General features: G+C 47.1%; 1 protein-coding gene across 2 annotated transcripts in view; it reads left to right on the top strand.

The window, feature by feature from the left end:
- Positions 1 to 27,008, top strand: part of CHD4 (chromodomain helicase DNA binding protein 4) — a 497,532-nt gene that overhangs the window by 297,431 nt on the left and 173,093 nt on the right. For both annotated transcript variants that reach the window (XM_069650684.1, XM_069650685.1), the window contains exon 24: positions 4,883 to 5,117. In XM_069650684.1, the coding sequence (XP_069506785.1) occupies positions 4,883 to 5,117 (235 nt within the window). The remainder of the gene's footprint in view (positions 1 to 4,882; positions 5,118 to 27,008) is intronic.

The raw sequence follows: 27,008 nt of genomic DNA, 5'->3' as shown, positions 1-27,008 counted from the left end.
GTAGCCCCTTTTCCTACTTATTCATGTAACATGTTTTATGTTAACCTCACTACATTTAATGGCTGGTGGCAGTAGTTTAATTTTCCTACCATTGTGTGTTTTTACCGCATGCTGAATCCTCAGCTGCAGTATAGTGCCCATGGGCGCCCATTTTGTCAAAAGGGCCTAGTCGTCTTTTCACTTTCTTTCTTGTGAGTCTTTCTTGGGTTTTACTCGGCGCGCCAAACCAGGTTTATACCCTTGTTAGTTTTGCCTTTGGTGTGCTTCAGTGCTGAAACCCGCCTCCGGCTCCAGTGTCTGGCATGGCAGGAAGCAAGGAAGGTGCCAGAAACTCCGTCCTTAGTCTCCTTGGTTACCTGAATGCACCCAATGCTGATTGGCTGGCTCTTTGCAGGACAGCGCCCTGCTGTGAGTGACAGCCTGTGCATGAATGGGAGAAACCTGCATAAAAGGCAGTCTCTTGAACAGAAGGCAGAGTTGACCACTGGACGAAAAATCCGACGAAGGAAACTGGAAGAGAAGCTTGCTGCACCCTCCTGAACCGTTGAATTGCCCGGTGAAGCCCTGCTGCAGTGCTGATGCTCCAAACTCCGAATCGACTAGAGAAGCCCGAAACGGATGACTTCTTCCCTTTCCTGAAAGGCCAGCCAACCAATCGGGACTGGTAGCATTCAGACATTCCTAGAAACAAAGGACACGGGAGTTTCGAGAACCTCCCTCACATCCTGTTCTTCCAGACAAACTGGAGCCAGAGGCGGGTTTCAAGACAGAAGCCTGCCAAAGGCAAAATTAACAAATGGCTCAAACCTGGCTTGGCGCACAGAATAAAACCCAAGAAAGACCTCGCAAACAGAAAATGGAGAAAAAAGACCAGGGCCATTTTGACAAAATGCTCACCACTGGGTGCTATACTGCAGCTAAGGCTTCAGCCTGCGTTAGAAAAGCACAATGGTAGGAAAATTAAACCACTGCCACCAGCCATTTAAAGTGGTGAGGGTAACATAAAAAAAATGTTACATGAGTAGGTAGGATACGGGGCTACTATGTAACCCCCCCAGCACTCCACATAAGATGGTGTGTGCTGGACCAACAAAGAGAAAAGGTAAAGTCAATTTCACTTTACTATTCTTTCGAACAGTCGTTCACACAAGAAAAGGTATTTAAACCGTATGGGAAATCTAAAGGATTTCTGACACTGCACTGAAGGTGCTGTCCCCCTACAAAAAGTAGATTCCTATGGAGCTTGTCGGACTCCAAAAAAAGAAATGTATAATCCAAATCAGGTTAAAACACGTGAGTGAGAAAAATGTCTTACTCAAGGGTTAAAATTAAAAAGTCCAGTTAAAGAGTTGGAGGGAAGACGGGGGGGCTCCAAGGTGGAAGGGAAGTAGCACAGAAATGAGAATTCTCCCCAACGGCTATACTTCATTAATTCGGCCGAGCTGCACACATACATGATCACCTGTTAGGCAAAGTTTGTAGTCTTCCCAGAGGGTACTGCATTCAAACAGCTATGACTACAGGTGTAAGAAAACCAACCTTTGGTATAAGTCTGTAATACACAGTTTTGGTAGCGTGTTGAGCAGCCAGACTTAACTCAAGAGGGGAAATGTGAGCAGTAATTATGTTGGTCCACAATCACAGGTGTTCAAATAAACTTACACTCAAGGTTTCTTGAATAAACTTATTCATTTATCAGTCAGTTATAAAACATTCACTAGGAGGAGGCAATTATATAATAACACAAATATACTTCAATACTGTACACTCATGTTTCTGAATCAGATAAGACCCTTTTGGGATGGCCCACAGACACAACCTACAATCACTGGTAACTTTAGTAACAAAGGTGCTGGGGACATGAATATCTTACTGTTGGCATTCAGAATACTTTTCAAGAGGAGTAAAAGGCAAAGGCTATCAGAACATAAAAGATTACAATTATTACAGTGCAAATATTTTTAGCTCTCCAGAAGAGTCAATTCAATAGGCTAGGCCAGAGTCTTGGATAGGATCAAGCAGTGCTTGTAAGTAAACGGAAAAGTCTCTGCAAAAGTTCTCAGAAGTAGTTTGTAGAAAGAAGAATCATATGTTGCGTCACAAGCTGATTAGGCCTGTGAGTTGCAAAGGTTTCAAGCACTTTCACCGCGAGAGGTAAGTACTCTGTCTGGTTTTACAGTACCTTACAAATCAAGAAAGAGGCAGCTGATGACTTCTGTTCCTGGCAGTTCCTACAGATCTCGCTGTTACTGGACCTCAGTCGTGGGGACAAGAGGGAGGACCTCGGGGGACTCCTGAACTGGGAAAGTCAAAAGCACGCAACTGGCAAACTTCAATTTCGGTTCTCTGTAACGCACATAAACTGGTGTGCCTCTCCCTGGTTCTACGGTTTCCTGCAACAACTCCTAGGAAATTCAACCAGCTCAGAGATGGGTGTCAGGGTGGCTTACATTGGGGTGGATTGGTCCCACCAACTCAAAGGAAGAAGTTGTCCTTTCAGGGGCTTCGCTGTCGATTCGGGCCTGCAGCAGGGCTTCACCGGGCAAACCAACGGTCCAGGAGTTGCGGCAAGCATCCTCTTCAAGCTCTTCTTTGGTTCCTTCGTTCCAGTGGTCTACTCTGCCTTCCAAGCCAAGAGGCTGTCCTTTTATACAGCTCTCTCCCATTCATTCCAGCCTAGCTGTCACTCACCCAGCAGGGTGGCTGTCCTTGCTGGACAGTCAGCCTGCCAATCACCAGAGAGTGCATTTGGGTCTCCTAGGAGACTAAGAACGGGGAGTTTCGGGCACCTCCCTCACTTTCTGCCTACCCCAGACACTCAGGCGCCAGAGGCGGTCTTCACTCCTGAAGCCTGCCAAAGGTGAATGAACAAAGAGACCAAACCTGGTTAGGCACGCAGAGAAACTCGAGGAATTTTTCCACAAAGACATGGCGAAAAAAGACCGGGACATGTTTATAGCAACGATGGCTGTGCACCATCTTGAAAAACCTTGCTCCGGCGATTTAACGTTACCGGAGCTATGAATAGTTCGCAATCAGCTGAGAGGAAAGGGTAGCATTTGAATGCTCCATGAGTATCTAGACACACGGGATACGAAGTAACCCCTTCAGCTCTCTATTGTAAGATGGGGTGTGCTGGGTCTAGGAATTTGACTAGTGAAGTCAATTTCACTTTACTTACTCTGGCAAACAGTAGTTTATCCCAGAGAAGGTATTTAAACCTTGGGAAAGACTGGAAAGGCTTCTCTGTGCCACTGCACTGAGGGTGCTGTGACACAAATGAAAAGATGCCTATGGAGTTGTCTAAAACTGTAACCAAATGAAACGCGAGTATAAAACACATCAAAATACATGAGTGGGGGCAGATCACTCCAGGAAAAGAATAGTCCTCAAAATCCAGCAAAGTTGTTGGGGGTCTCTAAGGTGGAGGGAATTAGCACATTTTTGAGAATTCTCCCTAACGGTGCTGTGACACAAATGAAAAGATGCTTATGGAGCTGGTTAGACTCCATAACCAAAAAGAAACAAACACATTGAATTGAAAAGTTCTAAGTCACAAAGTTTAGCAAAGGAGCAGGAGGGCTCTAAGGTAGAGGGAATTGGCACATTTATGAGAATTCTCCCTAACAGAGCCCAGGTATAACCCCACGAAAATCTGCCTAGCTGCACACAACTCATTCACAAAGGTTGCTGCTGCAGAATGCAGCTACCAAAGTCCAACTGTGCTTGCTGCACAGATTCTACTGATCTCACACGTCCACTGCACCACGCCTAGCACTAGAATACAGCTAAACACCACTTAATCCACACAAGTGCACCTAAGCACTATACTACTCTATCCACTGACAATGACCACGGTCTCCGGGGGCATTCAACCCACAGCGCTTTGGAATCATACCAATGATAAAAGGTGCTATACAAATGCCCAATATTATAACATAACAGAGCTGGACTTCGGTCCCTGAGGTCATACAAATGGGGATGGGGGAGGCGCTTTATAAATGACAACTACAATACTACGGTGAGTAATGTTTAACATCCTTTACCATGTCTGACATGTACAAAGAGCCGTTGAACAACAAGACCATTCAATTCCAAGTCCTTTGTTCTCCAGCCATTCATTGGGTTCACTGTTCTTTCTAAACCTTTAGTGCCGTACTCTTTCGACCCCCTCCCCATCGCCAAGTCTCAACTGCAGGTTTGAGCAGATGGCCATGCTTTTTCCAAAGAAAACACGGGACAGTACAGAGTGACCGACAATGCTACTCAACACCCAGAGATCACCTAAAACCAACTGACGCCCCCCTTTTCTTTTCCACACCCTCGCCATCCTAAACATGCTTAGAGGGCTAGTGAAACCACCCACCAAAAATACTCAAACCGCACACACCCTCTAATGATTACAATCCCAACACCTGCAGACAACAAATAACTCTGGTTCTGGACGCCACCCTTGGAACAAGTCCAGTGCACATAAAGCACATTTAGAAAGCTTGCACCACAGGCGCCAGTTTCTCCCGTTTCTGCGTGCTTCAACATATGAGCATAACCTCTCTCCCACACTAACCAACTCTACCCACTTTTCTTGAATAGCCACGTAAGCGCCTGGAGACCATGCAAATGGCAGCGGTGTGTGGTATAAATCAACATAACATTTTCGCTCCGCGCTGATAAATCGCTGATCTTAGACCATCACTTGGCCTTCGAATTGTGTGTGCATGTCTGTTGGGTTTATAAACATTTTTTATTTTTTATTCTGTAACCAAAAGGTTTGCTGTGACGGGGTGGGAATTGTTAGTTGTCATATGAAATTGCTAGGTTTTTGCCATTTTTTTTTCTTTGAGCCTTTGTGTCACTTTGTTCCCACCATCTTCTTGTTCAGGCGTTCAGCAGAGCCCATCGTATTGGACAGAACCGGAAGGTGATGATCTATCGCTTTGTCACACGTGCCTCAGTGGAAGAGCGCATTACGCAAGTGGCCAAGAAAAAGATGATGCTGACCCACTTGGTGGTGCGTCCCGGCTTGGGATCCAAGACTGGTTCCATGTCCAAGCAGGAACTGGATGACATCTTGAAGTTCGGCACAGAGGAACTCTTCAAGGATGAGCAAGCTGAAGGTGAGTATGCGGCTATTTGGGCACTTGTGAGTTTATCTGCAATTTTTATGAAACTTGCATTGCATGCTGTATTTGCAGCTACTGTAAGGGACACATGGGAGACCATTGATCCAAAATGGTTTGTTTTATTATTTTTTATTTACCAACTCACAATGGTTTTTCTTGGTCCTTCTGCCGTACTGGGTGGGGTAGGTACTTGTTTGTCTTTTGTCTTTGCCGGGTAGCTTTGTGAATCCCGCCAAAGGCGCCAGTGTGTTTGGGAGGACACTGAAACTTTGCAGGTCTTTGTCCTTTAATGTGCCCTCCTTGATCCAGTTCAAACTGGGTGCCTGCTGTCCTTTTGAGGACCGCCCCACCACTGTTTGAAAGCATGCCAATTGCATGGCTGGGTTCCTGCATAACACACAACACTAGTAAACATAGATGCATTCACCTGTAGGGCATAATACATATCACCAACTCCTGCAAAGGTATGATTCGTATTATGCACTCAAGGTTCACAGTGAATGATGCCCAACTTAAATTGTCCAGCCCCAAGTTGTATGGGGCCTTTTCTCTAGCTTGGGCTCTGGCATGGATTCACATGCTCGAGTGTTGCTCTGTGAGCTACTTCAGTTTTTTGATTATTTTTTTTTGACGGAAAGAGGTTCTTTTTTTGTTGAAAAATGAAAAAAAAACGTAGCTCACAGAGCAAATCTAATGAGCATGTTAATCCATGCCAGACCCATGCTGGAGAAAAATAGTTGGGTAACTTTTTCCTTGCAGGAAAAAATGCAGGTATTGTCTCTGGGGTCCAGTGAAGGGTTCTTATGGTTTAGAGTACCAGTTAAACTAGCTAACAGTAGTAGCCCCAACTTTCAGAAGTCTTGCGCGAGCAAGCAATGGTAAAGCCAAAAGTGTTAGAATAATGTTTTATTACAAGTGCATTGACTTATAATGTGAGTATAGGGGGTAGGTAAGAAGCTCTGTAATTTACCCCCACCTGTACACCGATTCTTTAACCAGACTTGGCAGGACAAAGGACGAGGGTCTGGGGTTGCTTTTTCGCCTAAAGTCGTAATCCTCGATTCACAGGGGATGCAGGTTCTAGTGGATCTCCGGTTGGTGTCGTTCACTGTTGCAAGGACGCTTGATGGAAGAATGGAGCAACACTATTCAGTCCTGATGGGTCCTGGACTCGGGTCAGTTACGCGATTTCGGGCAGTGGTCACCACAGCACGGCAACGCAGAGGGATTTAACTGCTGTGGTCAGACTTTGCCTCTTATCTCGGGTCCCCTTGGTGCTAGGACACCAACATTTTTCAGAGGTTAGTAGGGCTAGCTGCCAATCCCCCATGTTCCAGGTCGAAACAGTGACGTTCTCTTGTCCACCTGCCTTGAACTGGTTTGGCTAGAGCTCCCAGAGTTGTCCCAGTCATTAAACTAGGTTGGCATCCTATACATGTGTCCACCAGGCCAGAGTATAGAAAATCAGTCCTAACCTTTCTTTTTGCTTTGAGCCCTATCCTGACTTTTAGGAGGCAAGTAAACCCTTCTGCTTTACGTTCCTTAACCTTTTGCTCATTCTTATGGGAAAACTGGGTTTATAGTGTATGTCGACTGCAAAAATGTCGAAAAAGAATGTAGAAGAAAAACATTTGGAATGTTTTTTTTAAAAATCTTTTTGTGTGGGGGACACCCCCCTAATCCCCCCGGTTATTTTTACTACCTAAAGCCAAAAAAAATACAAATTAAAAAAAACACTTTTTTTTTGACATTTTTGCATTCAACTTTTTTTTTTATTCGATATTATAACTGGATACCGGAAAAATGATCAGTCAATAAGAACAGACGTACTGAGAGATTGTCGCTTTGTGAATTTCTTGTATTGTTACAATTGCACACATCACCTTAAAGTGAAGTGCGGTTAGGATACTTTGTATGCTTAACTTTTTCTGTAATGGTTATGGTTGCTTTTACAATGAGACTTTTGTCATGTTTTTATGCGGACACTTTTGCATTTACCACAAAGGGTACTAACCACCCTTAGCCATAAAATGGTTGTCACAATGTTTTTGCTTGCCCTTTGGCCATCCTGTTCTTTGGTCCTCTTCCTGCATTCTCTGGTTCAGGAAGTGCCATATATGGAATACCCTTTTTCGGGGAAACCTGCTGCTTTCACTGGCAAATGCGTGGTTTGTCTGTGAGCCCGTACATGGGGGCTGGAGACTGTCTGGTCGCAGTACATATCCAGTTGCTGGGCAGATGTTGTGATCCATGATTGTGCAGCCGCTGCCAGTTTCAATGGTGCATAACTTTATGGTGGGCTTGGGCAAACTAGGGCCAAATTTTGGATAAAAGGGAAGCCTCTACATCCATTTGACAGATCAGAGTCAGATCCTCGATGAAGAGCAGCCAATGAACGACCCAAGGACGACCCCTGCAGCTGACCAGCACCAACTCCAGTGAAGTCCCGGTAAAGCCCTGCTCCTCTGATCTCCAGAAGACCTTTGTCGGTGCTCTCACCCCTGGACCGGTGGGAACATCCAGTCTCAACCCCTGCTTGAGCATCCATGCCTTCTGAAGTGTCCCTGGCCAACCCGTGGACGGGCCAGCTCTCCTGGGCTACCTTGCCGCAGTAGTCAACATTCCGAGCAGAGCCATTGAACTTTGCAGATCTTCACCTTGCGCCACAACTCTCCTGCACTTTCAGCCACCTCACTCCAAACTAAGCTGTGCCGGCCCTGATCCTGTGTTCGCTGCCTAAGGATTGCCTGTCGTTGCCTGACCTTGGTGACTCCTGTTGCAGCATTCCTTCAATCTTTTGCCCTGGGGCGGGTCTGCACATCAGAAGTTTTTAATCTTTCCTCGTTTGGGTCTTTTACTGGAAGTGGTCTGGAACAAATTTCTTTGCTGTGACAGACCAAAACTAAATCCTGTTGCTGAAAGTGATGGATTCTGTAAAGCCTGCAGTGTTCGCTGGAAGAATCGAAGTGTGAGTGCGGGTTTCCTAGATTGAGTTGAGTGCTTGCCTGAACTTAGAACGAGAACCGAGGAGCAGGGCTTCTCTCGGACAACAATGGAGTTGATGCTGGTCCGCTGCAGGGATCAGATTTTGGTAGTCAGTAGGCTGCTCTTCTGTTTTCTTGGTTCCAGTGTTGATCTCCTGAACTGTTGCAGGAGCCCCCCTTTTAGCCAAATTTGAGGCTGGGAGCAAGCCCACGCCCACCAGTGGAAAAGATGTGCACCGTTCAAAAAGCCAGTGGCTAGCCAATGATTAATTCAGCCACTGGTCGCCACAAATGCCTGTTGAGATAGTTTTTCTAAAGTACAACTAAAGGCTTCATAAAACCATACATCTGAGACGGTACATAAGATCCACTACATAAGGCTATACCAACGGAGAATGTTGGTTGCATGGACGAGGAGCCAGGCTTTTCTTGAGAGGGAGAGCAGGCTGTAGCTTGGCATAAATAAATTGTAGCATACATATGGTCCAAAGAACCACAAGCTAGGTATTGTGAAAATATATATTTTTTAAAATACAAGTAGCCCCAGATACATCTTGTGGGGAAAGAAGGAATATAACATATCATATAAACTAACTCTACTTGAGGGATACAACCCAAATTATAAGCTCATTAACAATAGCAATCGGCAGTTCAAGGCACGTCAAACCTATTACACATTCCGAATGCAATCGGTTATACTCCAACGCCCGTCCCCTTTCCTCCATACTTTTGGGACATTCCATCCTGTGGGACGGGACTTTAGCACTTTTTGTAAAAAAAAACATAACATTGAAAAAATGTCTTTTTACGCGGGGTACTGCACGCGGCCGTAACCCCGCCCTCCTTGGCTCCACCCCGTGCATCGTCCTTCAGTCCTTTCCTCTGCGCGGTCGGGGCTGTACGCACTTGCATCACTGGGAAGACCTTTTTCTTCCCGTTGTCCTTTTCTCCTGCTCCTGTTCTGCAGTCGTGTAGTCCTCCGTCAATGCCAGAGCGTCTGGGATTTGCCACTTGTTCCTCTTGCGAGCATCACTTTGCTAGGACGGATCCCCATTCTCTACTTGGAGTGTCTGGGACCGGATCACCGTTGGGACTCCCTTTCGTTGTGGGCACTTGAACGTCGTCTTCGTCGGTGGGACATCTTCCAGAAGGTTCCTCAATCTCATTTCCAACTCTTCATCGACGGAAAGAGAAGCCCGGTAAATTCCTTACTTTTCAGGGCATCCTGGCCAGGGGGCTCCTTCTCAGGGTCTTCCAGGTCCGGGTGGGGCTTCAAAAGCTCTGCTACCAGGGTTCTCCCTGAGGTGCCTCGCAGGCCTAATGGGCATACCAGGGTTTTCTCGGAGGGTTCCCGCGAGGGGCCTGCCTACACCAGATCATGATCCGAGGTTCACCGATCGGGTGCTAATAACCAGCATATTCGTGCTGAGGCGTTGGGTACCAGAGTTCACTCTATGGTCTCCTTGTCAGGAGATTCCCACACAGACACCGGGGTGTGCCCTGGGGCTTCTGTACCGAACCACGATTCGAGGCCCCTCTCCGGGGAACGAGTAAGACTGGACTCTGTTCCGAGGTTCCTCTTAACAAGGCTAAGGTGTGTACCAACAGAACTGAGAGGCCTGTTAAGGTCTTGTCTGTGGTGGATTCCTCAACTTTCGCTGTCACGGAGTCACCGGTTCTGTTGAGGGGGGCACAGGGAGAGCTAGTCTACCATAACTCCTGTTACCTGCATTGCTGAGGTTCCTCCTTTTGGAGGCTAATTCAAGGGACAGGATGTCCAGTAAACATCTGAGGCCCGATTGTACCGGCTTTGCCGAGGATCCTTGTGTCAAGGCTATCCTTTCTGGCAAGTCCCCTGACCAGCCTGTGGAGTCAACTGACTCATCTACACATGTGACGCAGTTCTCTTCAGATGTTAACAAAATGGCGGGCCTTCCCGCATGGTCTATGGCAGCCATTTTGTATTCCTCCCTCACACCCACGCTATCGACGGCGGGTGCTGGGAACCTTGCTTTCGGTGGACAACCTTTTCCACGCAACAGTGAATCGTTCCGCCCTTCGTATGACTGGCGTGCTCTGATGCCACTACCACATTCAGTCTTGCTTCCTCCTACATCTGCCCCATTCTATGTAGACCCGGTTGGTGGCGGGCCTCTTGGCAGCCCTCCTTACTACATTTGTGCGGTTATGCTCCTCAGGAGAGACCTCTGCCCACTCCAGCACCTAAGATCTCAGAGGATGCCTTTTTTGGGAAATTTCATAGTCTAATAAACTATGATCCCATGAGGGAGTACTTTAAGGGCCTCTTTAGGGAAATCTGCCCTCAGACTCTGTTGCCTGCCCCGACTGTGCCTCTGCCTCCTGGCCCCCCTCCGCCTCTTCCGCCTCATCCTCCCTTGTCACTGGTGGACAAGACTTCAGCTGAGCGTGATGTAAATCTGACGCCGGTTGCATCGCAGTCGGGTGATCCGGATGCTCTAGACGACCCTTTTGGCATATCCGGACAGTGGGGACCACCCCCGCTCTGTCTGAGCATTTCACGACCGTGTACTGGACATGATGTTGCCCCTTGACATAACAGTGCTTGAGGCACCCGCTCCCCAGGAAGGTGTGCTTTCAGGGGTGCTAACCTTCTTCACAAGAGCGCACCGGCCTGTTCCATCAGAGGGACGTCCTGGCCGAGGCCTGCAAGGTCTGGGATAAACCCCACACTGGGCTGCACATAAAAGGGTTGACGCACGTTAGACGTCACACCTCCGAGGAAGTAGCTTTGGCATCCTGTCCGCTCCCGTCCACGACCTTGGTAGCAGCCGCCACTCTTCAATCCAAGCCGGCCTCTGCGACCTCCACAGCTGCGGCTCAAGTTTTGTCCAAGGAGGTCAAATTGCTTGATTCCTTGGGCAAGAATTACAATTGCGTTAGGCTAATGCAGAGCTCATTTTGGCGGCTGCGCATATGAAACTGGAGATTTGGCTGACTTCCAGGAGTTCATTCCAGGTGACAGATTGGAAGACTTCAAGGGCGGTTTGTAAGGGTCTTGGCGCAGGATATGCTGCTGTGCACCATGTCGACACCTCGGCTCGAGGCCTCATGCTGGGGGTGGACACCTCGTCAAGCTTGGCTTCATGCAACAAAGTTTTTGAAGGAGGTCCAAGATAAAGTTCTGGACCTGCCTTTTGACGGCAAAGAGCGGTTTCGTTCTTCAACGGATGATGAGCTTACTAAGACAAGCACGCAGACTGTCAAGTCTGTCTGTGCTAGTGAAGCCCCCAGTCAACGCTCAGATCTGAATCCCAGTCTCAGTCCTCCTCAGGCTTCAGAGGGTTCCAGGACCGCAGATCTCGTAGGACTGATCGCCAAGGGGTAACTCCCGTCGAAGACAGCAACGAGGTTGGTTTTTCCTCTCGGTCTTCAGCCTCCACGTCGAGGACAGGTAGTCTCTCTGCCGAAATGTCTGCAAAATTATATTTTTTGGCGCTCACACGAGAGTCCGGTGGGAGGACGAATCTCGTCTCATCTGGAGGCGTGGCAAACCATCACCGAAGACCGGTGGGTTTTGTCTATCGCTCTGGCGAGCTTCTGCTTGCCCCTACCCCACCCTTCAATCCTCCCTTTCAGTATTCTGGGATAACATTCCTTGGAACCGAGGTCCAGAATCTTCTGAATCTCAGGACGGTAGAATCCGTTCCCCTAACGGAACGAGGAGAGGGCTTCTACTCGGCAGTTTATGGTGCCAAAACCCAACCAGGCTGACCTGCGCACCATTCTAGACCTTTCTCAGTTCAACCTTTCTCTTCACCAAGAGAAATTCAAGATGATTACGCCCTACGAAATCAAGTCCTTTCTTCAGAAGGGCGACTGGCTCAGCGTTGTGGACCTTCAGGATGCTTATGTATATCCTGATCTGGGGCCCGCATCAGAAATATCTGCAAGTTTCCCCGGGAATGGAGCACTATAAGTTTTGTGTGCTCCCTTTTGGTCTCAGCTCGGCGCCACGAGATGTCAGTCATTGCACCTTTTTTTAAGGCTACAGGGTATTCATGTGTATCCATATTTGGACGACTGGCTTCTGCGCAGTCCTTGTCCGGTGAAGCCTTGAGCAATCTTCAGTCCCTCCTTCAGCTCCTGTTCAGTCTTGGGCTATCAGTGAACTGGCAGAAATCCTCCATGACGATCTCCTGATATTCCTATGTTTCCGTTGGAACACAATCGATTGCATCGTGTTCTTGACGGTGGACAGGATGGCTGATCTGTTTAACCACGTGTCAAGTCTTCATTTAGTGGGAGAGCATGTCTGCCTGGTGGTTTCAGAGGCTTCTGTGCCTCATGGCCTTGTGCGAGCTTGCTCTTCCCCTTGCACGTCTGAATATGCGACTTAAGCCGTTGGCTCTTCGGAGCTCCTGGCTTCAGGCAGTGGACCCAGACACCAAAATGGTTCCGGTTCCACCCTGCATGATGACAGATCACCTATGGTGGTCTTCTTCCAGCAATCTGTCGGTGGATGCACCTTTTCAGGAGCCCTCCGCTCAGGTGACCATTACGACTGGCTCCTCCCTTGTCGGGTGGGACGCGACGATGGATCATCTTCAGATTTTTGACCTGTGGTTGCCGCGGGACAGACAATTTCACATAAATTATCTGGAGCTTCTGGCGATTTTCCTGGCGCTCAAATCTTTCAAGCCAGGAATTTTTAACAAATTGGCTCACATCCGCACAATGTGATATCCATGTTTCACATCAACAAGCAGGGGGTGTACCAGGTCACCTCACCCTGTAGATCTAGCCATTCAGATTTGGGAATTCACCAGAGCAATTTGCAGATGTCACCCCTCCCCACAATCATTCAGCTTGGTGTCCTGGTGCTCGAGTTCAAATCCGTAGTTTCAACTTCTCTGCGGATAATATGCGTATTATCCAGGTGGATAGAAAAACTTTGACAAGGTCTCCGTATAGGAGCAAATGGCTTGGATATTGTCACTATATTGGTTTTATTTATTTATAGCGCACAGCACCAGGGGCATCAGGGCGTGAAAAGTTGGAAGTTATTTATAAACATAGTTGCATACATATATTTACAGCAGCAGTTAGAATATCATATGTCAAAACATGTATATACAAGCTAAGATCAGTGTGATCAAAGTATATCAAAGTGAGTATGAAATGGTAATCATGGTATTAACGGTTAGGCAAGTATAATATGCCATACATTAGAGTCGGAGGGCAAAACAGGCGACTGAGAAACTATGGCGCATAAAGCAATCAAGGACTGCATCAGTTCTGATCAAAGAGCCATGTTTTCGTTTTCAACTTAAATGAGTCCTTCCGATCTGATGGTAGCAGGGAGCGTGTTCCACAACTTAGAAGCTAGGACAGGGAAGCTCGTGCCCCCATGAACCTGGGTATTGATAGGCTGTGTGTCTGGCCAATTCTTTGAGGTCGGGTGGGGGTGTGGAGGGAAAGACTGTTAGAGGTAAGGGAGGGGGGGCTTGTTTGCCAGGCATTTGTGTGTGAGGGCAAGTGTTTTCAATGAGATTCTCTGCTTGACAGGTAGCCAGTGTAGGTTAGTTCTAAATTCAGAAATGTGTTGGTTTCTGGGAATGTTTAGTGCTGCCCTGATGGCATTGTTCTGGGTGATTTGTAGTTTATTCAAGTTCCCTTGGCTAATCCCTAACTAGAGGGCACTACAAAAGTCCATTTTTGACATGATCAGAGCTCTGGCTAGTGTGATGCTATTCGGTGTAGTCGGGGGTCTGCAAGCTGCAATAAGTTTACAGGTGTAGGCAGAGGCTGATCTAACTGCATTTGTTTGTCGTGCCAAAGACAAAGTGGCGTCAAGGTAGAAACCTAGTGTTTTTGTGTCTTTAGAGACCTTGATGATACCATCTATGATGAACGACTGATGGGAATTATCTAGTTTGAGATGTTGCGAGGAGCCCAGGATGAGGAGCTCCGTCTTGTCGTCAAGGCACAGTTCATGTTGGGCCATCCAAGCCTGGATGTCAGCTATGTAGTCGCCAGTGATGGGAAGGAGTATCTGGGTGTCGTCAGCATAGTTAGTGTAGGAGACACCCAGATAGTCAAGTACATCAAAGAGCAGTTTAGTGAAGACGTTGTAGAGTGTAGGTGACACGCAAGATCCTTGAGGGACGCCGCAGTGAATCGGAGCGGGGTCCGCAGCTGCAGCGGGGGAGAAGACCCTCATGGATCTGTTACTCAGAAAGGATTTGATCCACGCGGTGGCTGAGTCAGAGAAGTGGGCAGCAGAATGAAGGTGCTGGCATAGGATTTGGTGATTGACCAGATCAAAGGACGCGGACAGGTCTAGGAGTAGTAGCAAGTCCAGTTTTCCATTGTCTTTCAGGACCTCGATTTGGGTTTTGAAATCTCAGAGCCATTTTGGTCCCATGTCTGGGACGGAAGCCTGATTGTCGTAGACCCAAGAGATTGTTGGATTCCAAGTAGTCTTCGATCTGCAGGTATGCAGCACAAGCTAATATTTTAAGCAAGAACGGGACAGTGGTTATGGGTCTGAAGTTGGTGGGTAAGCTTGGGTCTAATGATGGTTTTTTAAGCAGTGGGATCACCCATGCGTCTTTAAGGTTGTCAGGGACAATACCTGTTCTAAAAGTGGAGTTAATAAAGGCTGTGATGAATGGGGCCAGGTCGTGGGCAGAATCCTTAATGATGGGAGCAGGGCAAGGATCGCCTTGCCAGTTAGACGGTTTGATTCTATTGATGTCTTCCACCTCAGCAATAGCAAGGGGGGGAGAAGGCAAAAGGTTTAATGTTAGAAGCTAGAGGGGCAACCCTTAAAGTGGAGGATGGACGGTTATCCAGCTTCAGACTGTCTTGTTTGTCTTTGATTTTGGATTGCAAGGTAGAGATTTTGTTCAGTAGAGCAGACTGAATGTTAACACACCATTTACTATCTTTAGTACAGGTGTCAGGGGGGTGGGGTGGCTGGAGATTCAAGTTACTTTAATATCTTGAAAAGTTCTTTCGTGTTTGAGTCTGCTTGCATGATACGGTTATTGAGAGACTACTTTTTTTGCTAGGATAATAGCATCTTTGTAAATGAGGGAGGCGAGGAAGAAGCTGTCTTTATGCGCATCAGACAGGTGACTCTTCCAGTGTTTTTCAGTGCAGCGTTTAGCTTTGCAGAGCACTCTTAGCTGGGATGTAAACCAAGAGTTGAGATGTGCATGAGGTTTAGGCTTCCTAAGTTTGATGGGGGCGGTTGAATTTATGGCTGTGAGCATGGTACAATTATAGGTGTCTGCAAAGGTTGTAGGGTCAGTGCAGGAGTATGTGGCTGTATTGAGAAAAGGGATTAACAGTGGAAGTAGTTTCTCTTTGGTTATGTCCCTTTTACTTCTAGTGGGGAGGGCTGGTGCCATCATAGGAGGAGAGCGTGGGGCTGCTTCAATATTAAAGGTAATGATATGGTGGTCCGACCATAATCTGGGAGTGTTGGAGAGAACACTAATAGTGCAGTTGGTGCCGGCTATGGTTGGGTTCTTGAATGTGAAGGGTGAAGCCGAAGTCCGTTGGTACATTCTCCAGGACAGTGACAGTCTTTGGGGTCACCAAGTCCCAGGTTAAGGTCACCTAAGAGGATAATTTGCAAGTTGGTTTTGGTTTTCTCAAGAAGTAAGTTGGACATTTCGCCAACAAAGGAAGGTGTAGGACCAGGAGGTCTGTAGAAGGTGAAGGGTGGCAGTTTGGTTGGGCGTTAGTGGTAGTTTGACAAAGTAGTTCAGCATACTCAAGTTTGGAATTTGTAGCCACTCTTAAAACAAGTGAGTTTTAATGAATTAAGGCAACTCCGCCCCCTCTAGTTTGGGAAATGTTGAGATCGCATCGAGTGATATAGTCTGCCGGTAAGGCCAAGGACAGTGATGGTCCGAATGCGGCATGCAGCCATGGTTTGGATATAGCAATAAAGTCAAGTTCTTGGGGCGTGATGAGGTCCGTGATGTCTAGTGCGTGGGCCGGGAGAGATCTGGAGTTAATGAGGGCACCCTTGATCTGTAGAGATTTGGCTGCTGGAGTAGGGGTTTTAGGATTAATGATAGGTGGGCAAGGAGGTTTGGGTGTAGTATGATTGGAATTGTTGTTGCAGGTGTGTAATTGACAGAATCTTGAACCTAATCTCTTGTTTCTGAGCGAAAGGGAGCAGGGTTGATTCGGTGTGGGTTTCCTTGGAAAGTGTTCCAGCCAAAGAGCAGGGTCATTAAGGTATTGGTTGGTATGGTTGCCGCTGTGGTTGTGCTCTGGCTGTAGTCACAGGGCAACCCATTGTAGGTTCGACTGGGAGCAGTAGCTGGCAGTAGGGGATAGGTGCAGTAACACTATAAAAATGCTAGAGGAGCCGTAAGGGGGGTGGGGGGGAGTTTGGAGAGAGTGCATGCATGGGCTGTTTAGGTGATGCCACAATAAGTAGCTGGGCAATGATGGATAAAGGTAAGGCCATGTATTGATAATGGGTCAGGAAGGTCCTCAAAAGCATGATGGTGTTAAAGCAGCTGGATTTTCAAAAGGAGAGCGCGCAGGTGCACCCAACAAGCAGCTGGTGAGCAAGGTTCCTATGAATCAATTCAGAAGGTACACAGGGAGCACACTGGCGCTACAAGTTAATTAGTCAGGGACACGGGCCAGTTTAACTAATGTGGCACACAACTAGCCCTTAGTACAGTGCTAAATGCAGCATAGCTTAAATAGTATAAATAGGTGCAAAGCAATAGTGGTAGCATAGATGTTTTCTCAGAATAAAGTGCAGTGCACAGTAGGTCAGCATCATAGGTTAGTGCCGTGCGGTGGCACTTATTTAGGTGAATATAACGGCGAACAAATTGTAGCGAATACATACAAGCTGCCTGGTGTGTGTGTTAGTTAATTAATTAGTGCTGGCATAACGGTGAATAGGTGAGCCGGGTGTAGCTTACCATGCAGTATCATAGCATGCAGCCTTGGCCGTGATTGCAGAAATGTCAGACGTGATGTAGAGTTCCAGGCCCTGGCCTCTGTAGTCTCTGGACAGGCTCGGGACATGCAGGATGAAAGCCTTTGTGTTGGTGTGCCTTCATGTTGTGGGCCGGCTCAAAATTGCCTGCCGGCTCACGATAGGTGCAGAAAAGCACCAGGAAACCAATCAGGGGCACAGAGTAAACTTAGCAGAAGAAAGGGAAGAGGGTGCACCTCACATGCGGGCAGCCATCTTTGAATTGCCAAAGCTTGTGGTGAGTAATGGTGGCTGAGGCACATATGCAGATCAAAATGAATGTAAACTTAGCAGATAAGGGCATGGGCGGTTAATGCTGAATGCAGTTGAAATGTACTGCAATGTCACAGCATTCCGCCGTAGCACGGGAGAAAAGCTTCTGAAGTTGCACTCATGTGTGCAATGCAGCCCGGAGGCTTACCTTCCTAGTGGGTTCCTGGGCACTGCTCGTGCAGTGTTGGCAGCTCCTGCGCCTCCGATGAGGGGGAAGTGTAGTGCTGCTCCAACTGGTGTTTAGCTAAGCAGCTGGACCTCAGAGAAGCTACCATCAACAGGCCTGTTTGTTTCTCATCTGGCAACGTCGGGCATACATGTCTTGTAGGACTTATTTGTTGGCTATCGCCGCTTACCTGTCCAGACTCTTGCTCTTTTTCTTTGACAAACTCTGTCATTAAAAGGCATTTTGCAGGTCTATTGCATCTCTATCCACCTGCGCGTAACCCGCATCCTAAGTGGGATCTGAATGTGGTCCTTGCTGCTTTATGCCATAAACCCTTTGAGCCCATGGCTACAGCAGATTTGAAATTCCTTTCATGGAAAATGGCTTTTCTGATTGTGGTGACTTCGGCCTTGTCGGTAGAAAATCCATTCCTCCCTATTCACAAGGATAAGGTTGTCCTCTGGACCAATCCGTCTTTCCCTCCAAAGGTTGTATCATATTTTCATCTGAACCAGTCTATTTCCTTACCAGTTCTCTTCCCAGAACTGGCTGCAGATGCCGAGAGGGTTCTGCATAATTTGGATGCAAGGCGAGCGCTTACGTTTTATCTGGACAGAACATCTAATCTTCAGAGCTCTTCCCAGCTCTTAGTGACTTTCGGAGCTCCAAAAGGAAAGCCGGCTTCGAAGGCAACTATCTCCCATCTCTGAGGCTGTTGGGTAAGATTTGCACAGATCTGTTAAATCTTACTTTCCTGGTTCAACCCCAGAACTTTTTTGCTTTACTAGTGGGATATTTTTCATTAATACCTGTGAGTGGGAACCTTTTTCCACACTCTTATAATCTTGAACTCTTTATGGGTGTCATTTTTAAGACTCTCCATAGTGTCTTGTTAAAGTTATCATCTTTAACAACGTATTGGCAATAAGTGCCTGTTATTGCTGGGTTGCCCTAGCACCTTTTAACTTTCTTGTGCTAACCTTGAGTGAACTACAGTTCCCATGGGTAGAAAGGATCTTTCGATCACTTTTTACATTTTATTCTGTGGAGTGCTGGGGAGATGCAATGTATCCCCTTTCACACTAAAACAATTCTGTTAGTGACAAGCTTACATTCAATGGCTGGTAGCAGTGATAACTTGTATTAATTTGGTGCACCTTTACCGCGGGCTGTGTTCACAGCTGCAGTAAAGGGACCCAAGGGTGTCCATTATTACCAAAATGGCCTGTCTTCTTTTTTTTGACATTTTAGTGTTTCTTGTCGTTTATTGTTCCTTCCCCTGACATCCAAGGCGGGCAATTCCTTTGTGTGATTTGTCTTTGGTGGGAGTCCCCGGGACTCCCCGCCCAGGCTCCAGTCTGTCCGTGAGAGCAGGAAGTGAGGAAGTAGTCCAAAACTCCCCAGCCCTTTGCCTTACGCCTTGCTTGAATGGGGACAAATCCCAGTGGGGGGCTGGCTGTGATTGGACAACCAGACCTCCCCGTCTTGTAAAATGCAGAGAGCATGCAGAGGTTGTGCTGCAATTCCTGATCAATACTGCGAAGCTGAAGATCTGTCGACACCTGGAACTTAAACTGAAGAGGAAGATGAAGGAAAGTCGGCTGAGACGATTTCCAGCGACTGGAGAGCCTGCTGTGTAACCGGAGCCTGCTGTAGCCCTTCCTTCTAATCGACCTCGGGACTCCGAAAACGACGACCCAGAGCCTGCTGAGACCCACTAGACTCAAGAACTGCATTTTGAGCCATACCACACGTTGCTGCGACCTTGCGTTGTTGCAATACCCTGGGACCTCGAGCCATAGTGCGGTGCACAGTGTTCTGAATTCCGAATCTTGCTGAAACTTCGTGGGCATCCTGGTGGATCTCTCGAAATACGAATAGAGGCCGAAAAGTCCCCTCAAGAGTGCTGGACCTTTAAAACGAAGAGAATTCAACCGCGATTTTCTGTCTTCTGTGCTCCCTGAAAAGGCGCCAAATCGAAAGAACCGCATTCAGCCGCGAGGGAAACCTTACCTAGAGCCTTCTTCATCGATCCCTGCTGAAAGTCCCTTCTGAGGTCTTGTTTTCAGTCTCCACGACAAGGAACCCATTGACCAGTATTTGGCTGCAGACCCTGAAGTTCTCTTGCTGCAAAAGCTTCTTCAATGTTGTGGTACTGTGTTGGCTTGGGTATGTAACTAAGCCTGTTAGGATTTCTGTGTAGGTATGCGGTGTGTTCTGTTATTGGGAGGTCCCTTGTCCAGTAGACCCAGTCCCACTGTTAGAATCCTGCTAGGGTGTCTGTGAAGCCCCTGGACCCTCTTCTAACTGTAAAGTGCAGTACTTACCGGTTTGCCCAGTTTTGCTAAGGAACTCTGACTTTTGCTACTAAACCTATTCTGACACTGCTTGTTGGTGATTCTAAGTGATCCGGCCATGGCTGATATTGCTGCGGCTGGAATGTTCGCATGAGAAAGGTGTGAACTACCAAATGTTTGCACCTTTCTCATGCGAACACACTTGCATACTACGGGGGCTGCAGGGGTCCCCCCCTGCAACAACCGCTCACTATACTATAAAGTATAGTGAGCAGGGTGTTGTGGGGGACACCCCGGCAGCCCTCCTTTTTTTTCCCCCTTTTTTTTTTCTTACCTGCAATGCTACCACCAAAGGTTCGAGCGTTTGGTGTTTGAACCTTTGGTGGTAGCATTTTGTTCGGTCGCATTGTATGGTTGGACCTTTTTTTTTTTCGGTCCGATCGTACAATACCCCTGTTGGTCACTAGTCCTAGTTACCCCCCCCCCCCCTTTCTGCCACTGAACACTCATGCTCCAAGAATAAGGGAAGACTGTCAAGGGATTGGGACTTCTGCCTACAAAAGAAAATGTGTTTCAAAGTTACTTATTTGTAAAGAGTTGGTTGGTAACTGTAATTCTAAGAGTGAACAGTTACAAAGGTTCTTACTGATCTTGAATGTGTGAGGCACTATACTTAAAAGTTTGCTTAACATCTTTTCTTCCTTAGCAACTGTTTTGCCAGTTTAATAGAAAGTAGATGTGAAGGTATTTTACTCTCCTGTGATTAGGTTCTGCCTCTTCCCAAAAGTAAAGTGTTGGTATTACCAGATTGGTCCTGGTGATTAGAGGATAATGGTATGGGTGTTCCCCCAACTGGGTCTTCCTTCCCCTGACTTGCTGCTAGCCTGTCCTAAATAAGTCTACATTAGGTTGTTGCCTATGTAGAATAACTATTCAGTAAAGTTTAACATTAGGTTTTACTTTCCCCCTTCATTGTGAGGTTGAACAAAGTATGTGGGTTTTACTTGCCTTGTGTTAGCTGTGTGCCATCCAAAATAAGTTAGAAGAGTTACTGCTTACCTCAATCTGGGGGTTCCCTAGGTTTTTACTGCACCTAGAATAAGTGTTTCTCTATTCATTAAAATTATATTGTCCATTTAACGAAGTTATTTGTGCTAAGAATCATTATACAACTGTAAGGGTCTAATGCCCTTACATTACTGAATGTAATTGTAAAAAGTAACCATAGGTTTTTTTACGGCCATGTGCGGTACCCCGCGTAAAATGAGGACTACACATTTTTCAATTTGATGCTTTTTTTACAAAAAGTGCTCCGGTCCCATCCCACAGGACAGAATGTCCCAAAAGTATGGAGGAAAGGGGACTTTGGACTAGGAGTAAGGTAGTCACTACAGTGAGTTATTTATTCTTGGAGTAAAACCAGGATATATATACTTTTTGAATAGTCAGTAATTCAAGGGTAGTAGACCCTGTGAGTCATGCAGTGGCAATCGGTTATGAAATCGCATAGGAAACCAACCCAGTTAAAAGTATCCACCTTGCAGCGTTACTTTTTAGAACTCAGTTCAGAGTTAGTAAAACAACTGACTTTCTGGCTGGGCCTTAAGCTACTCAATACGAGCACACAACTATTTCTGAATGCTCTCAGCAATTAAAGGAAATTAAAACCCAATTGAACTTTAAGGAAGACCCATGGTATTTCAAGCTAAGTATTTGACCTATTGGTACATAACTAGCTACTACCTCCCAACTAGTTATACCCAGTATACTTTTAAGTGTATGATACAGTTTCTAAGGTAAGTAAGGACTTTCTGGAACTATTTAGAATAGCACCAAAGCAATTCAGGGAAGTGCAACCCAGTGTTACAAGTTTAGATGAGCAATAGCTAATCAAGGTGAGTAAGACCCATATACTCTTCAAAGGAGTCTCCAGCTAATTAAAGGTAGGTATGAACCCTAAAACAGTTTTAGAATCTGTATTAAAGCAGACCAGGGAAAGCAAAACCTAATGTTACACTTTAATGACACACTCTTATTCAAGGCTGGTAATCCTATTGGTAAGCTTTTACTCATTCAGCTAAGCTATGATAAAACAGTTCCAACAATTACTTTGCAGAAGGTGGGGCGGGGGGGGCACCATTCAAAGTAATGCAACTTATATACTTCTTAGAGTGCACAATGCAACTCAAAGGTAAGTATAATTTAAGAACACTAACCGATATAGTTACCACACTAATTCTTTCAGCGAATAAGTACATTAACACTAGTTATATTTCAAGTCAAGACAGGAGGCCTTTTCATATCCAGTCCTTCCCTAGTCTATTTCATGAGTTTTCTCAGAGGCAGAAGGTTGAGATATGTTTCAGTTGCAGGAAAGTCAAAGTTCCAGATGATGATATCTTAAACAAGTAGCAGCTTCAGAGTTTAAGTGGTCAGGGAATTCTTAGAAGGCTCCCTATATGCACACCAGCCTTGGGCCTGGGCAAGTGGTACAAACTCCCAACCACACATCACCCACTCAGACTCACAGTATGCACACCAGACTTATGGTAGGTATTACCCAACCGCACAGTGCTTTAGGAGAAAAGAGCTTTGGAGTGGCATCCTTCAGGATGCAGCAGCACAGGACCCAGTCCCTGGGTCTGGAGATGAAGGAACTGAACACTGGATAGGTACTTGCAGCAGCTATCAGAGGAGACTTCCAGCAACCGATACTTCAGATTCTCTCGGCTCTGTAGATTTGGCACCTTTTTACAGCAGCCAGATGCAGAGAATCCGACCAGCGATATTCGTTCATCTCCCTCGGTCCTTGTGAGGACTTCAGATCAGGTATTCGAATCATGTCTCCGGAGCACCAGGAGGCGGCCGCCAAAGTTTCAGACGGATTCGGACTTCAGAAGACCATGCACCGCACAATGGCTCGTGTTCCTAGGGTATTGGTATATTGCAGCCCAGCAAGGTCACAGCATGTTGTGGGATAATATGCGCCTGTGTACACAAGGCAAGGGAGGGAAGATGCAACAAACTATCCTACTCCAGGCTGGCATGCATTCAAATGCTCATGAATATTCCCCATCTGGCTGGGAATCCTCGGTAAAAGAAAAGTTTCACTTACAAAATGTTTCTCCTCTAAACCAATTACTGTACTCTAGATCATACTGCCTCCAGCCAATGACTTCCCTCTCCCTAAACCCATCCTCTGGCAGCCATCTTCAGATTTTTACTGCACGTTCAAGTGTTGGAGTCCTCTAGTTTTGCTCTGTGAGCTATTCTACGTTTTTGTCACGCCTTTATTTGTGAAAACCGCCTATTTTTGTCAAAACTGAGCCTGTGTGCTCTTCTCTCTATCAGCCGACAAGCGGGGATCCGTTTGTCGTTGAATTTTGGTGCCCCTCAATGGCAAGGATCATTGAGTCTTCTTCGAAATGTCCAGAAGGCCATTGTGCCTACTCTGCACCTCCGACCATGGCAGAGGAGGGAGGTTCCCTCTAAAAGCTCTGCTTCAGATGCGGACTGCAGAATGTGTTTGTGGAGGACACAAACCTTCAATGCCTCTGTCTTCACCCGGACCACAAATAGGGGGATTGCGAGATCTGCATCGGGTTCTCCAAGAGAACGATGAAGGATCGTCACAGTAGACTGGCGGCGTGGCTAAGTGCCAAGGCATCTGACCCGGCCCAAAGCAGCGTGAAAGGTAGGCCCTAATTACAGGGGTACCCCTTAATTATACGGCTACCTGTTACACTCACCTGATATCCACAGGGACGCCTGTATGCAGTGGCGTAACACAAAATGTGGGGGCCCCCCTGCGAGCCATGCTGAGGGGGCCCCCCAGATCGGCAAATAATCATGGGTCGTGCCACACTCTGGGCCGGCCTAGATTATTACGCTTGAACAATACGCATGAATGTGCTGCTCAAGGGGTATACCGCACACTGTACTAGGAGAAAGATATAAATGTGTTTTAATGCAATATACAGCACACTTTCTGAGAAAAATTGGCTAAAAAGCCAGAGTGTTTGCCATTGTTTTGTAGGGTAAAACCAATCCAATACATGCAAATCACGCGTTGCTATTAAAAATGCCATGCCACATTGAAAACATGTCCCACTGGCTGCACAATGTAGACCACTGTAGACACATTATAACATTACAGTAAAGCATGCCAGGCCACATTTAGACATACCTAGACTGGTTGCGCAAAAATGCCAGTCGAATCAATAACACTCAAGAAGAGAGAGCACACATTGAAGCCTGGGTCTCTGCTGCCTCTAACAACACAGCCAAACTCTTTCAAATCTGCATGGAATTGGTCAATCCTGTTGCGGTCTCCACCTCTCCTGTTCCCTCCCAGACCCTCTGTATGGCTCTGGCCTCTCACTTCTCTGCTAAAACTCAAGACATCCTGTCCACTATCTCCTCTTCCTCTCCCTCTCTTGGCCCATCTGTACCTCTCCTCGTCCTTTCTCCTCTTTCTCTCTGACAGCACCTGACAAGGTTTCTAGACAAGTCTGATCCATGAAAGTGCTGTCCAAACGGTGCTCCCATGCTCCTCCAGAACCATCAAGGACTATATTGACACCCTCGCTGCACCTTGGCCGATTTCTGTAATCACTCTTTCACCACTGAAATGTTCCCTCTCCCCTTAAGCACTCCCTTGTGCACCTACTCCTCAACACGCCGTCTGTCGGTCCTACCTGTCAGGCAAACTATCACCCAATCTCCATCACCCCATTCCTGGGCAAACTCTTGGAAAAAAGCTGGCCATCTCCCAGCTTACTCTCCACATTGAGTCTGTTGGTTGTCTCCATGACCATCAGTTTGGCTTCAGAGCTGCCAGAGGAACCAAAACCTCTGAGCACCTGTGAATATCTGCTCTCTAACCTTGATTCCAGCATTCCTTCTGTCCTAATCCTCCTTGATCTTTCCTCTACTTTCGACAGTCAACCATGCCATCCTGCGACTACGTGAGAACCTGGGCATCACGGATAAGTCCCTGGAGTGGCTATCCTCCTTCCTATTGGACTGCCCCTCCCAGGTCCAACTTGGTCCCTTTCTCTCTGCCAACTCTCTACCTGTGGCATTCCCCAGAGCTCTATCCTAACCCTTGTTTTTCAACCTCTACTTGGCTCCTTTGGCCTACCTTCTTCTCTAACTTTCAGTGTTATGGGGAAGGCACTCGCCTTTCCTTCCGGCTCCTCATCTCTTGCTCATTCCTGACTGTGATTCAGGATTGGTGCACCGCCAATGATATCTACCTTAGTGCCATTTAAGATGGAGATCCTTCTCATTGGGACCCCTGCCCCTGCTTTCCCTCACCCTGGCTGCCCACCTAGGGCCCTCTTCCTTCACCTTCCTGCGAGGCAAATAAACGTTTGTCTCCTCTTCGACTCCACTCTTTCTCTCACATCTCAGGCATTGCCAAGAAGTCCCACTACCTACCAGCTGCTCCTCTTCAAAGGGACTCTTCCCTTTCTCACTTTCCCCCAGAAGCTCACTGTCTCCAGAGCCCCGTTTCGCTTTAGGCTGGACTACTGCAACAGCCTCTTTCTCAAGCTGCCTTCCTCTCTCCGCCCTCTTCAACTAATCCAGAACAGGACAGCAAGACTTATCCTTGGCCACAAGCCCAGGGATATTATCTCTACAGCCCTGAAATCTCTCTACTGGCTCCCAGTGGTTGCAATAATCCAGTTCAAGACCATTTGCATTGTCCTTAAGGCTTTCTGGGGTCGGGCTCACACTACATCCAAAGCTCTCTTCCAAAATACCTTTTTTCTCGAGCCCTGTCCTCCTTGCACTACCTGGAGCCTCACTGTCCTGGCTGCATTTACTCGGAGCATTACAGCCCTGTTTTCCTCCAACTCTCTAAGGGCTAGACGCTTCTTCAGGCAGAGAGTGGGGGGTAGATCTCTTTCCTCTGCAGATGCCTCCCTGCCCCTCCCAAACTTTAGTGGACCACCTGATGTTCTGGAACCAGCTCAAAACTTTACTCTTCTCCTCTGCTTTCGCTCTCTCCCTCCCCGGCTGACCTATCTGACCTACCTGTCTGCTGTACCAACTAGTTGCTTGGCTACCCTCAGTCTCACTAGTCCAGGCTCTTTCTTGATCAGTCACCCTTGCACTGCCTCCGGCCTACCACACACTTAGGGACTGTAACTGTAACCCTACAGTCCCTTGTCCTCCTTGCACTACCTAGAGCCTCACTGTCCTGGCTGCGCTTACTCAGAGCATTGCTGCCCTGTTTTCCCCTCCCTTCTTCCTTGCACTTTTCCCCTTGCATTTCTCATTCTCGCACTTGCACGATTTGAATGACACAAGGCCTAGTAAGATCATTTGTCTTGTCCACCCTCTATCTTTACACCATTGCTTGTCGCACCAAGAAACACGTGTATAGGCATGCTATAATAGACTTATCATATCATTTTATCACAGATGCTCAAAAAAATATACAATGCTGCAGTAAGAAATGGCTAGACTGGCAGCACCCAAATACCAATCTAGCCAGGTAATTACACTTAGCAGGACTGCTTTATCAGAAATGTGATGTGCAGTTAAAGGTCATAATAAACTGAGGAATAACTAGACTGGGTGCACCAAAATGCCTCTCTAGCCACTAATACCACATCATGCCTGCTTAGCCTGGACATGGACAACCATTATGATTTATCGCACAATCCCACCACCCACACATCCCCTCTCCCTCCCATGCCCTACCCCATCCTCCAAAATCAGCTCCTTGGCCCAGAATTACCTTCATGTCCCTCTTCCTTCTCCCAGAGCTTACGTTTGAGGCTCCTTGCCTCATAGGTAAGTACTGCCATGAGGAAGAGTGGGATTAGGAGTAATGAATATACAGGTAGCTAAGTCGGGCATTGCCTCCATGTACCTCTACCTCATCCCAGTGCTTGTGTATGAGGCCTGGTGCCTCATACACAAGTACTGCCCTATACACAAGTACAGGGGCAAGGAAGAATAGGGCTAGGACTAATGACTATTACCAAATAAGTAATTAAGGCATTAAACACCAAGTAGGGGCTTAACAATATTCAGTTGACTGGGCTGCAGCACTCACCCCCAGAAAATGTGGGCTATGTTGACTCAACCTGGCTGACCTTCAGAGCAGTTACCCGACAGAACAGCACACAGATGTTAAATGGCACCTGG

The sequence above is a fragment of the Ambystoma mexicanum genome, chromosome 3p (genome assembly GCF_040938575.1).
Source record: "Ambystoma mexicanum isolate Mex_15411 chromosome 3p, UKY_AmexF1_1, whole genome shotgun sequence".
NCBI classification, from domain to species: domain Eukaryota; kingdom Metazoa; phylum Chordata; class Amphibia; order Caudata; family Ambystomatidae; genus Ambystoma; species Ambystoma mexicanum.
The sequence above is the reverse complement of the archived record's forward strand: the minus strand, read 5'-3'. Positions and strand labels throughout refer to the sequence as shown.